The sequence below is a fragment of the Carex rostrata genome, chromosome 14, assembly GCF_964058835.1.
Source record: "Carex rostrata chromosome 14, lpCarRost1.2, whole genome shotgun sequence".
Classification (NCBI taxonomy): domain Eukaryota; kingdom Viridiplantae; phylum Streptophyta; class Magnoliopsida; order Poales; family Cyperaceae; genus Carex; species Carex rostrata.
Genome location: NC_135931.1, coordinates 1,383,282 through 1,396,131, shown reverse-complemented (window position 1 = coordinate 1,396,131; position 12,850 = coordinate 1,383,282). Strand labels below are relative to the sequence as shown.

The window sequence follows — 12,850 nt, the reverse complement described above, 5'->3', positions numbered from 1 at the left end:
ATTCACCTTGAAAATAAATGGAAGAGGTGGACTTTTTAAGCGACTCGGGTACCACATATATATGTATATATACACACCTCTTAAAAAATTCACATCGATCAACCTGTGCAAAATGCTATCAATTCAACAATAAATTAACATGCGCGTGTTAATTAATACATTAATTATTGGGTACGACGCATGCTACTACTATTTGCTAACCGCTACGTACTTCTTTGAAGGTGTTCACGTAATGTTGTTAGCTAGTGAAGAATTACATGCTTCTCGATCGTTTCCTTTCAGAAATATAATTTATGGTGCCTCACTATATATATATGTTTGGCTCAGATCGTCTGTCACTATTTTTGTGAATCGCATCTATGTCTCAGTGACGAGAATATGCATCCGGGTAGTTGATCATGGCAACACCCATTGATGATTGTTGATATATCCTGGCGACATCAAACTACTCGGTAGCTTGGGACTGTCTTGATTTGGTGGTGAGAATCTACGGCTTCCAGGTGAAAATCTACGGCTTGTAATTGTATCCATTGATGATTGGAAGAATCTACGGCTTCCAGGTGAGGAAGTTTGTTTGGATTAATTTGATGGAAATTGGTTGATTGATAGAGATGACACTATCAATTTGATTTTGGAGAATTGATTGAGATTGGATCTTAGTAATTGGAAAATTAATTTTGACGCTTGTCATGGTAAGCTCTGATCTGATACCATAAAATTCGGAAGAAATTTTGAATACTAGAATTCTTTCATTGTATTTCGTATTAGTTGATTTTACAGTATACAAGATTACTGCTGTATACAGAGAATGAATTGTTTCTAACTGTGCACTATTTATATGTGGTTATACTAGCTCTAATTCTAACTCTATTTCTAATAGCTTGGTTTTTTTTTTATGAAAGTTATAATAGCTTGGTTAGCTAGTCACAATTTGTGTTTAATTCGCGAATTATTCATTTTTTTTTACATTTTCGAACCAAATTCCGAGTAAAACAAAAAAACGTATAATAAGTTTTATTCGCGGATAAAACGTGAGTCGTGAATTATTTCGCGAAAAAAATACGTTTTTTATTTTTTATTTATTTTTTGTTTTTCTTGAGTTTTTTTTCTTCTTTATTGTAACGAATCAGTCTCAAATTATGCCCAAATCAATTTTTTTTTGACTCCGTGGAATCTAATCCCAATTATTGATTTGTCACTACCCACTATGTGATGCGGCTTTCTTCCTAATTTCTTGTGTTGCTTTCTTCTCCGGCGGTATGGTAAAATGGACATGTCCATTGTATTGCCTAATATGATAAGAGTGAGTCTATGGTACTATGCATATCACGAGTTGTTACCGTGCTACGGCTCTATATTCGAGTTTTCTAATCCTAACGGTCGATCCGAACCGTTCATCTTGTTCTCCATATTAATATGTGTTTGGAGACCAAATTTTACATTTTTTGAAATTATTTTACTATTTTTTTAGATATTTAGAAAATCACTTGATCTGAAAATTCTGGACCATCTAAAAACAGTGATTTTCAATAAATCTAAAAAAATAGTAAAAAAATTTCAAAAAATGTAAAATTTTGTCTCCAAACACATATTAATATGGAGAACAAGATGAACTGTTCGGATCGACCGTTAAGATTTGAAAACTCGAATATAGAGCCGTAGCACGGTAACAACTCGTGATAGGCATAGTACCATAGACTCACTCATATGATAATATCTTTATTCTTTAATTCTTTATATGGCAGCAGTCGAGCAATAGAAATTTACATGTCTAGTATGAAACAGAAAAATTGCAACCCGTAGGATATTATATTCACATCTGAGTTTGCATTTATTGTTATTAGATTTGAAGTGCAAGACTTTGTTATTTCGGTTTCGACAGTCTAACTCTAATGTAAAGCAAATATATGAAATTGACTTGATAACATAATCTGGAAATGATTTTTTTAATTATATTAGCAAATTAATCCGGTGTGTTTATTTTAGATCAGTTGGGTCGGATTGAAAGAGAATGTCTTGCGATTTAACTCTAGGCTAACATAACAAATGAAGGCTGCTCAAGTATACTGATAAACAAATAGTTTGAATTCGGTTGGTGGGGGTGGGGTTAAAAGTTCGTGGTTCAGGTATAATTTGAAAATAATTCAGTATAATAAAGAAGAAAAAAAAAATGAAAAGAAACCCCCAAAAAGGTTTTTATTTTTTTTTTAAAAAGTAAAATAGTTTTTTGGCTTTTTTTGTTTTTTTTTTCTCGCAAATAATTCGTTACCCGCATTTTATTCACGAATAAAACATATTATACATTTTTTTTTTGCGTTTTATTTGATGTTCAGTTCGAAAACATAAAAAAAACCAATCAAACGCGAATTATTCGCGGTATATTGTTACTATAATTAATTAAGCTCAACAGAGCATGTCACAATCACATCGTATGAATAGCTGCAGAGGTACTGCCACAGAAGAATTATACTACCATTTCCCCTCTTATCCTCATAAAAGGCTGTAGTCTGGCTTTATCCAGCTCCAATTTATTCTATTATCTGTTCCAATGGCGCTTCATATTTCAAGACCGCATACTTGCTCAAATGCAGCAAAATATCTATTTTCAACAAGAAAGTTGTATCAATTTGAGAGGCAATTAGTTCATGTCAAAGCTAGCAATAATGGAAGGGTTAGGGTTAATATGAGTTGTAGAGCGAGACGACGAGTAAGATATATGGAAGAAGATGAAGAAAGCGAGGAAGAGTATGGAAATAATTTGGAGATTGCAATGCTCGAGACTTACAGCGAAAAGGAAAGAAAGGAAGCACTGTTGATTAAAGCAACAGTAGATGGCGAAGAGGAACATGTTCTCATATTCAAGGTATGCATGCATGCACTAATTCAAAAACCATGCATATGCATCGAGCATTGTTATTTTGAAAAGATTCCAATTCCTAATATATAGTGTTGGCACAAGACAATTCATTTAGGGCATGTTTGGTCCGAAATTTTTATTAATTAATAGAAAAATAAATAAATAAATATTGACAAGGGAGAAGACATTTGAGGAAATTCGACATATAAGAAAAAACGTAATAGTTTATAATGTTCGGCTGTCAAAAAAGCTCGCGGCTCGTGACTCGCTCGCGGCTCGCTCGGTAGTGGACCGAGCTGTTAACGAGCCAACCCTAAACCGTAAAATAAACGAGCTGAGCCAGGGGTCAGCTCGGACCGGGCCAGCTCAGCTCGTTAAGCTACAGTGGATTTAGGGTTTAGTCCCGTATAATTTTAAGTCCAGTCCCATTTTCAAAGGCGCAATTATGCAAAATTGATATATTTTCGGTTTGGGAAAAAATGATATGGGCTTTAGTTGCTTGAAGATGTGCCTGCTGGATGATTTCGTAAATTTTTTGAATGGGCTTCCTTATTTTTTATTTTTGAATTTGTATAATAGCAGCACAATAAAGCCCAGCGAGCCAGCTCGTCAGCTCGCGAGCTAGCTCGGGCTGGCTTGTCACAAGCTGAGTCAAGACTTTTGGCTCGGGACCCCTAGGTCCAGCTCGCTCGGTCCAGGCTATGGCCAGAATTAACAAGCTGAGCCAAGGCCCAGCTCGGCCCGAGCCAGCTCGTTTACAGCCCTACATGGGACGTTATAGACCATCACGTCTTGCTTAGCGAAAAAGATTAACTCCTAACTAAATAGCGAAAAAGAAAAACGAGACTTCATTGTCTATCACGGCCAGGGAAAAAAAATCGGAATGAAGAGGCCGGAGAAAGAAAGGGATGAGGCGCATGGTTATGGGGACTAAGTGTGTGTTTTTATTTTTTTCCTGGCCCGTGATAGACAATGAAGTCCAATCTTTTTTTTCTGACTGTAATAGACAATAAAGTTACTTTTTTTTTCGTTGTTTAGTTAGGGGTTAATCTTTTTCACTAAGCAGGCTGTGATTCTCTATAACGTCCACGGGACGTTATGAACTATCACGTTTTTCCTATATGTCGAATTTTCGTCAATCTCTTCCCCATTGTCGATATTTATTTATTTATTTTCCTATTATTAAAATTTTTGGATGTTTGGTTGGATTCAAAATATGTTATTTTTGGGACTAGACTATTCGGAATAGCTTATTTGGTGTTTGGTTGGTTTATAATAGTTAGAATAGTGAATCCAAACCTTTTTATCTTATTATAATAGACTATTTCTAAGAGTTTCGGGATTTGACTATTCTAATAAGACAAACAATATCTATTCTCGATTTGACCATTCTAACTATTATTGTTTTGCAACCAAACATACTCTTAACAGAGACATTAAAAATTGCTTAGGACTTAGGGAGTGTACATTAGTTATAAAATTATTTTTGGCTTGTCTCTTGATGCATATATATATATATACCAGGGTTTCTCATCATGTTTGACGGCAACAACCGTGACGGATCCATCAAAAAGCGTGCTACCGGCAAGGGCGGTAATACAATCAATAGATGTGATCAAAGGTCCGTTTGATCCAACCAACATCGAGTATCTGGAGAAGGGATTAACATGGGATGCCTTCAAGACGCGACTGCAATAACTAACAAGGATCAACATATATATAAATTAATTATAGACACCACAGCAGCTTGCTCAGTTCTGTTTTTACTTGCAAATATGTATTTGGAAAACAGAAAAGGTACTGCTATGAACCGATTTCTTTTTAGTTAGCATTTTTAAAAAAAATAGAAAAATTCAAAGTTAGCATGATATTTGAAAATTCACGATACTTGGTATAGGAATGCATACTTAAGGCCTGTTCGGCCGACTAAAGAGAACGAGAATGAAAATTTTTGAATGACCGAAATATTATGTGCGTGGGCTGATTGTCACAAAATCTGAGTAAATTTTTTTTTTCTACATACACGGTAAACAGCCGAACAGGCCTTAGTCTGCACACCGCTAAGAACAGCAATAATGGCACGCAAACAAGATATGAGCACCACATAAAGAATGCGCAGACTAGGTCTGCATACCACCTGTCAGCAATGCACAGACTTAACTATTGCTTCGTTTAAATTGTCAGCTCAATATTCAGTTTTCGCTGCATTGTTATGCGTTAGTCGGACTCGGACAGGTACAGCCAAGCTGTTAATCAGAAATAATCTGATATAATAAAATATAATCAGCCGATTAGCCGTTTTTTAAGTGGTTATTGGTATAGGACAGGAATCAACAATTCATCGCCAGCTTTGCTTTTCCTATATTGATAATGAATCGTTCATTATACAGATAAATGTAGGAACAAAACCACCAGTGTAAGAATACTGAGTTACTGACCAATATTGTTAAATGAAAAACATACAGTAGTACAACTACAAAAGATGTGAAAACGCTCTCCCACTCCTTAAAAGAAAAAAAAAATTAATAAATAAAAAACCCAATCATTTGTACGTTTTCCTTTAAGAAAGAAAAATTATCCAATCTTTGCACAGCATAGTGAAGAGCTAACTCGCTGGTCTCAGTATCTCATTTTGCTATTCCAATTTAATTGAAAAAAAATAAGAAAAATGATCAACTGTGTTGATAAAATGCTCATATATCTTCTATGGTGTATCACTGCTTCTGAGTTGCCAAAAACAAAAATCATTTCCATGCAACTGAGTCAATCTCATTTCGAGCAGATTTGTAAAGCTCGAGTCTCTTCACTATCTGGTCTCTCTTCTCCATCAGAGAAGGGTCCTCGTCTAACATAGCACTAAGTTGCTGTTTCTGTTCAGAAGAAAATTTTAAAATTAATAATTAACATGAAGAAATTAGTGAACTCTCTATATTCTTAAAAAATTTCTATTATATTGCCCTTTTCTATTGGCACCCTTGAAATACTGTCCTAACAATTATCCTGTACACAGCTACACCAAAATAGCTGTACCACAACACACTTCCCATTAGGTCATGCTTAAGAAGTTTAAAAAGAAACAATCACTGGTTGATAAATTATTGAGAAAGAAACAATCCAGTAAACTGGGTTCCCTTCTTTAAGGTTATCGACTCCTTCAAATCCAACCCCTCCTTGAGAACCCCCTCCTCCCTTGAACAAAAAGAAACAAACCATTAAAAGAAAACTTAATAGCTTTCTCCAGGTACTGCAGAGCCTCCCTATCATGTTTGTTTTCAGAACAATAATATTAGGGCTATGTTCCTGTCATGAATCCAACAGCACCCACAATGCTTAAAGATCAGATACTTGCCGTTGGTTGATCAACACTTCCTAACAAAGAGCAATACTGAATGATAAGTGATGAGAGCAAATTAAAAGAGTTTCATACCTCTTTACTGCCAACATGGGCATAGAAACGGTTTAGCAAATTTCTTTTTGCCTCTCTGACTTGGCAAAAAACAACAGCCTTTGGTATTGTATTCCTTAGTGTGTCACACACCATCCCAATGTATGCAGCAACATTAGCTCCTAAAGTGGCATTTAACACAAACTTAGACCTCTAGAAGACATCAAGATATCACATATACACCGGTGCAAAAAAAAAATATATATATATAGAGAGAGAGAGAGAGGAGGGATCCAATTGCACCATTTTATGGTGACACATCTTGACACCATATTTTTACAAGTCATTTTTGCGATTTCAATGTCTCAGCAGTCGATCCGAACCGTTCAACATGATCTCCATATTAAAATGTGCTTGGAGATCAAATTTTACATTTTTTGGAAACTTTTTAGTATTTATTAAATGTGTACAAAATTGTTTTTTCAGACAATTCTGGACCATTGAAAAACAGCGATTTTAAAAAATTCTAAATAAATAGTACAAAAATTCCAAAAAATATAAAATTTGGTCTCCAAGCACATTTTAATATGGAGATCATGTTGAACGGTTTGGATCAACTGTTTGGATTTTGAAATTGGAAAAATGACTTGTAAAAATATGGTGTCAAGATGTGTCACCATAAAATGGTGTAATTGGATTCCTCATATATATATATATACCCATCTCCTGATTTCTTTAGAATTTGAATAGCCCTGTTTTGCTCCTTGTTCACAAAGAGAGCAACATTGTGAACTGGAGTAGACATCTAGTTAAAGTAAATTGCAAATATAGGTGGTTAAGGAATATTTCCCCTTTTTGTATGAATATATTGTTCTTCTATGTTTTGCAGGGAGTTTCTGTTGTTTCACTATGGTGAAGTAAACATGAGAAACCCTCACATAACATTTCACTCACCGATCCTTCTGAGATGACCATCCCCATATCGGTCTATATTCTGAGGAGCATTTTTGTCATCCTTGGGACCTTTCTCTGGGTCAGTGGGAAGCTTCCTGAAGAATTCTACAGTGAGGTAACTGGCCTCCATGTCTACCAATCGAGCAACTGTTTTACGGCTGTCTTCCCTGAATCTCTCAAGGGCTTCATTTGCAGCAGCTGATATGTCAGATTGGAGGGTAGGGAATCTTTTCAGTTCCTAGTATATTTCAGTTTATCAAAATCAGCCATGGAGTACTCAAAATTTCAAACACCACAAAAGGACGGTAGTTCAGGTATTTGGAAAAGGAATGAGCAAGGTTATTATATGTATATATATATATTTTTTATCTATATGATGGATGCTTTGAGGTTTTGAAGAGCCAAAAAATATATAATTTCCTTTGCAAGGAAACTATTAGTTACATTTTACTATTGAGCCAGCTATGACCAACAATCCTACTGATGATACTGAGATGCCTCTTTGTTTATCTTTATTAGGAAATCTACTCTTCTATATAATATTCCTGAATATGTATCATTCAAATCCAAATATACTAATAGAAAGTTAAGATTTCAATTATTCAATTTCTTCCATAAATCAATAATAATTGAATTATTCGAATTACAAATGAGAAGGTTTCCAAGAAAGAAACCAACCTCTGTTTCTCCAATGGACCTCCTCACAAGCTCTTTCAATACAAAATGCACCTGCAAACATAGTAGATTATTATTTGAGATGATGTAGTAATTGATTGCATCTTTTAAAATTAAAGGAAAAGGTAAGAGAAAAACAACACTTACAGCATCAACAGAAGCTTCAGCAGGACCCTTGAAGTAGTGAAGAGAACTATCTATAAGGCGCCGGTATCCTTGCTCTGGAGCTATTAAATGTGGCTGGTAACCATCTGCCTCTGAAATAACTCGTTTTACATTATTCAAAGAAAGATGCCTGTCAAAAGGAAGCTTCTTCAGAGCTCCTGGCAGTTGGTGATCAAATACGCCATATATCTTGTCTCCTCCAGGCCGCCTAGAAAACAAAATCCCAGAGACATCATATTCATATAATCACATCACTTGGTACTTAAAATGAATAATAAAGAGAGGCACCGAGTTTCAAGGTTTGATGTATTCTTTCATTGAGTGTATTTTTGAATTGCTAGTTGGATTTTTTGTGTTCTTTCATGTATGCATGCATTTTTAATTCTCATTTTTCATCAATGTTGCCAGCATGTATTAGGGTGCATTAGGAGGTGAGGCATCCAGTGCTCACTACCTACCAGTGAAGACTGCTAGCCTTCTACCACACTAAAAAGCAGATAAAAGGAAAGGAAGAGAGTTTTTGACTAACCCGCCTTCTAGATGCTCTTTGAAGATACGGTCAAAAGCACGGCACATGTCTAATATTGTGTAGAGTTGTGCCTGTATAAAATAAGATCAAGCACCATTGAGTTAGTCTATATAGTCTAACCTGGAAAAAAAATATAATCATGCCAGTTGCTTTGTGTTTGCTTACCCCTTGGTCACCTCCAATGGGCCGACCCATCCGATCCAGCTCAGCTTCAAGTTCATCGATAGTTTTGTTAATCATGGATATTATGCTCGGTATCCTTGCTCTAATCACTGACTCTAAATGCTGTGAAGAGAATTTACCAAAAAAAAATTGAGATTTCTAATTGATCCTGGTTCTGGACTACAAAATTAACAATGCACTGTGCACCAACTAATCTTGAAAAAAAAAAAATAAAGATGAAAAATGTAATAGCAGCTATGTGGACATGCAGACACCTGAGAACATTTGAAGCTGCCAGCTCCTGCTAACAGGGCAAAGCAGTACTACCAGTTCATTATTTCTTTTGTATTGCTAAACTTGTCCTATGATTCCTGTGAGTTTGTATTCATGGCTGCACTTCTGCTTTAAGATCCCTTCCTTTGAACTCATTTTACAGGATATTTAGTTCCAGAAAACATAATTTGTTTTGATAGATTATGTACAAATTGATACCGTCTCCTATTATTCAGAGTTCAGACCCATCCAAATAAAATAAGGAGACATAAAGTACCTTAGATAAAAGCTTAGCCAGGTACTCTGCACCCATTTTATGAGCCAAATGACTGTAATCAGGGCTATTTTGAAAATATTCCTGTTCCTTTTGCCTTGCAGCCATCATGTCTACATTTTTGTTAATTTCAGCTTGTGAACGATTAACAACTCCCACCCATTGGTGTTGCAAACGGTATGATCTTCCTTCAAGTACCTAGCAACACAAGGAAATATCAACAGATGATACAGCTGAGGGTGTCGATAAACAAATAATTAGTAGAAAGTCAAACATCAAAATTCCAAGCACACCCGTCCAAGCCTCAAAAATATCCTGTGTGTCCCCAAATTAATGTTAATACACCTAAATCCTGCTACCCCTCTCAGTTAATTTTCTTTGAAAAAAGAAGGGGTAAAGTGCTTTCTTTCAAAATTGTTTCTTTCCACATAAAGGAGAAACGATGGTAGCTGGGTAAGGCCAAAAGATGAATCAAGGGATATGGAGGTCATTTTGTCTCATTTCCGGTAATATATTTGATACTCTCTGTTATACCAAAGACTATGTCACATTTTAAGAATTGAAGTTACAATAGAAGTTCTCATCAAAAGTAAGATGACTTACATCGAGTGCATTGGTACCCTGGTCCATCAAATCAAGCTTAGTTACAACTCCAAATGTTCTCTCACCTATTAACATTTACAAAATATAAGTGAGAATGAGATAGAAATCCAAATGAAGAGCTGGTAAGTTTATAAAAAGGATGAGCTCCGTACCGGTAGGATCAACCTCCCTTGCAAGCTTGATGGCATCTGAAGTGGCAATATCTTGATTTGCAGGAGAAATAGCCAGAATGATACTGTTTGGCTATATGTTAACAACAAAGTGCCATTGAGAGGAAACAAGAAGGATTAGAGAAACATGCTTAAAGATTCATCGATACCAAAAGACTGCATTATTAATTTCATTTATTGGGTGACAGATACTGACACTAAGGCAGTTATGTAACTAGCAAATTGAATACAAATGCAAAGTCTATGCATGGTATTGTGTTGCTCTTGCTTTGCATGAAGAAAAAAGGGAATAACATGCCTTATCATTTTTTATAACATCCGCATTCCAAGAGCTTGAACACAAATTGCACAACATTTTAAAAAATCCAACTCTTTTCCATGTTTAAAGCTCACATCTAAACTACCAAGTCCTACCTTTTCGACATATGATCGGACCATGTTTTCGATATCTTGGACAATTGACTCGGCTTGTCCCTCTGCATAAATTAAGAAAACAGTAACTTAGTACAGAACTTTACATATAATATTATAGGACCTTCATGAAAAAGAATTATGTAGTCATCATGCACATACCTACAGCAACTTTGGTTAACCCAGGAAGATCAATCAATGTTAAGTTAACAACTGCAAAGAAGATAAATTAAATAAAGTTAAAAATAATTCATTAAAAAAATTAAAACCTTCACTTATTTATATAGAATGAGCACAAATAACACGTATGACGGAACATATTTTTATCCATTAAAATTATCTATAAAAGGTAACTGCAAATATGTTGGTGCTTGAAGCTTGAGTGTTCGGTTGCTCTACCATAACGAATTAATCATCCAATCAAGGTGCTACATAGTAACCATTCTACATGGACAGATACAAATCCTTGAGTCAAAATTTAGAGAGAGGGAGAGAGAGAGAGATGCCATTTGGAGAATAAACACTCAAGTGGATGGGCATGTTCGATATAGCCTTTGTTTTTCCAGTTATGCGGTCAGTTTCCACTTCAATCTCTCTCCTGACAGCAGCTGAAATTAATATGTTTAAATTCCAGAGTCAAAACTCAAATAGCAAAACAAAGCAGAAGTACTGAAAGATTTAGTTCATCGCAATAACATGCTTGTACTGGTACTAGACCTCAGATATGCAACAAGGCTTGGTCTTTAACTCTGATTGCCTGGTATCATAGCTTAAAACCCATTAGCTCTCATTTTATACAGAAAACCCAAATTAAACATAGGAAAACTAAAACGTTCCAATATGAAATTAAAGTTATTTGGTTAAGCGTGGAAATTGGACAGTTATGTTACGATGTCCTAGACAACGATGCATCAAGTATTCTATCAGTGTATCACACTGAGTGTGCTGATTACTGGTTATGGAAACTCTATGGCAACCTGTTGCTGCAATAAATAGGGACATTATTTTCTTTGAAATGCAACAAGAAAAAGGTGCTTGAGTGAGTAAAGCTTGATGTGGATTTTACCAAAATCGGTATATCTCTTTCTTGGTGCATGGAGAAACTCAGCATACTCTTGACCACCCTCGGTCTTGTGCAACTGTAGCACAAGCGGCCTCCTTGTAACAATGCCTGTTTACCCATACATTATTAGAATTTTGCATATTTGACCAAAAACAAGCTAGACTTAAGCTAAAAGAAGAGAAAAGAAAATATAAGATCCGCATTACCAGATCCACGCGGTAAGAAGTCCCTTCCGACAATGCTCTCCAACACAGACGATTTTCCCGAACTCTGTACAGATCAATTTCCCAAAGTTTAAGTTTTCCAGTTCAAGTTAAAATCGAATTGAGAGCAATAGCCTTAGATAATTGACATTCAGATCCAGATCCAGATCGAAGAAAGGTACAACTGAATAATTAAATCATTCGGGAGTAATGGGCATCACATCCGCTTACCTGGCCACCGACGACTGCAACTGAAGGAAGTGCTTCCCAGAGAGAGGAGGCATCCCCGCCATGGTCGCCGAGCACAGTGCAAGCTCGCTGAATCCGGTTCACTAGGCCGATCAGGCTCTCCATCGTCGCCATTATTTAGGAGAGAAGCAAAGAGATCGAGAGAGATCTAAGGAGAGAGAACGGAGCAAAAGGAGATGTTGGGTGGGTGTAAAAAAAAATGAAGCGGGATCGCCGAAACGCGATGGGATCGTGCATGACAGAGATTTAAGTTGGCGGGATTACGGTGTACAGCATTTAATGTGAGCCGGGCGAGGTTTCTTTATTTGGAAAAATTTCTACCGTACCCATGAAAACTTTTAAAATAGCCTATTTCTCCCATTAAAACAACTTAATATTCAATATCTCTATATAAATTTAATATTTCTCTTATCTCCTTCTATCCTTCAAATTTATTTTTTAAACAAATATGCTCCTTTTATTATCTCTTTTAAATTAACAACATAGCAGGTGAGGTGCAAGGATAGGAGTAGGCATCATGAATAGTTGAACATGTCAAATTGTCAACAAGCTCAAGGAGGAATGTCGTGAGCCAAAAAGCTGAGAGATTGCATTCATGCTATTTTGAAATGAAAATGACGTCTTAATTCCCAGCTATAAATTGTCTTTAATTTGTTTGAATTTTTAATATATCATATTTCTTTCTTTTTCATGTGCCTTATTGGGAGCAATAAAAGGCTCCCATCTTTCGTGCATGAATAGCTGGAGTTCACCTTTGTTTTATTTTACCAACCTCACACTCCATCAAAAATTCTTTCCCATTCTTTTTCAGCCTTGGCCAATAAGCATTTTTTTTCAATCCAAGGAGGACTCCAGAGTGTTAAGCTAAGGAGTTGAA

General features: G+C 35.8%; 2 protein-coding genes across 2 annotated transcripts; one reads left to right on the top strand and one right to left on the bottom strand.

Annotated features, from left to right (window-relative positions):
* The first annotated feature begins 2,517 nt into the window (after positions 1–2,517).
* On the top strand, positions 2,518–4,715 carry LOC144564950 (uncharacterized). The gene is made up of 2 exons (XM_078314540.1): positions 2,518–2,863; positions 4,382–4,715. The coding sequence occupies exons 1-2, from the start codon at positions 2,549–2,551 to the stop codon at positions 4,553–4,555; spliced, it is 489 nt and encodes a 162-aa protein (XP_078170666.1). The 5' UTR covers positions 2,518–2,548; the 3' UTR covers positions 4,556–4,715.
* Positions 4,716–5,303: 588 nt separating this feature from the next.
* Positions 5,304–12,273, bottom strand: LOC144564949 (phragmoplastin DRP1C-like). Its single transcript, XM_078314539.1, has 16 exons — positions 11,956–12,273; positions 11,728–11,791; positions 11,525–11,629; positions 10,965–11,066; positions 10,621–10,671; positions 10,462–10,523; positions 10,030–10,120; positions 9,878–9,942; positions 9,278–9,472; positions 8,731–8,850; positions 8,566–8,636; positions 8,019–8,244; positions 7,875–7,925; positions 7,197–7,434; positions 6,285–6,424; positions 5,304–5,727 (listed from the first exon to the last, which is right to left on the bottom strand). The coding sequence occupies exons 1-16, from the start codon at positions 12,085–12,087 to the stop codon at positions 5,602–5,604; spliced, it is 1,839 nt and encodes a 612-aa protein (XP_078170665.1). The 5' UTR covers positions 12,088–12,273; the 3' UTR covers positions 5,304–5,601.
* Positions 12,274–12,850: the final 577 nt, after the last annotated feature.

Excerpts from the sequence above, each read along its gene's own strand:
- LOC144564950 (XM_078314540.1), top strand. The coding sequence starts at position 2,549 with ATGGCGCTTCATATTTCAAGACCGCATACTTGCTCAAATGCAGCAAAA. Across the intron at positions 2,864-4,381 it reads AACATGTTCTCATATTCAAG|GGTTTCTCATCATGTTTGAC; the intron begins GTATGCATGCAT and ends TATATATACCAG.
- LOC144564949 (XM_078314539.1), bottom strand. The coding sequence starts at position 12,087 with ATGGCGACGATGGAGAGCCTGATCGGCCTAGTGAACCGGATTCAGCGA. Across the intron at positions 9,473-9,877 it reads AGGGTACCAATGCACTCGAT|GTACTTGAAGGAAGATCATA; the intron begins GTAAGTCATCTT and ends TTGTGTTGCTAG. Across the intron at positions 7,435-7,874 it reads GGTCCATTGGAGAAACAGAG|GAACTGAAAAGATTCCCTAC; the intron begins GTTGGTTTCTTT and ends GAAATATACTAG.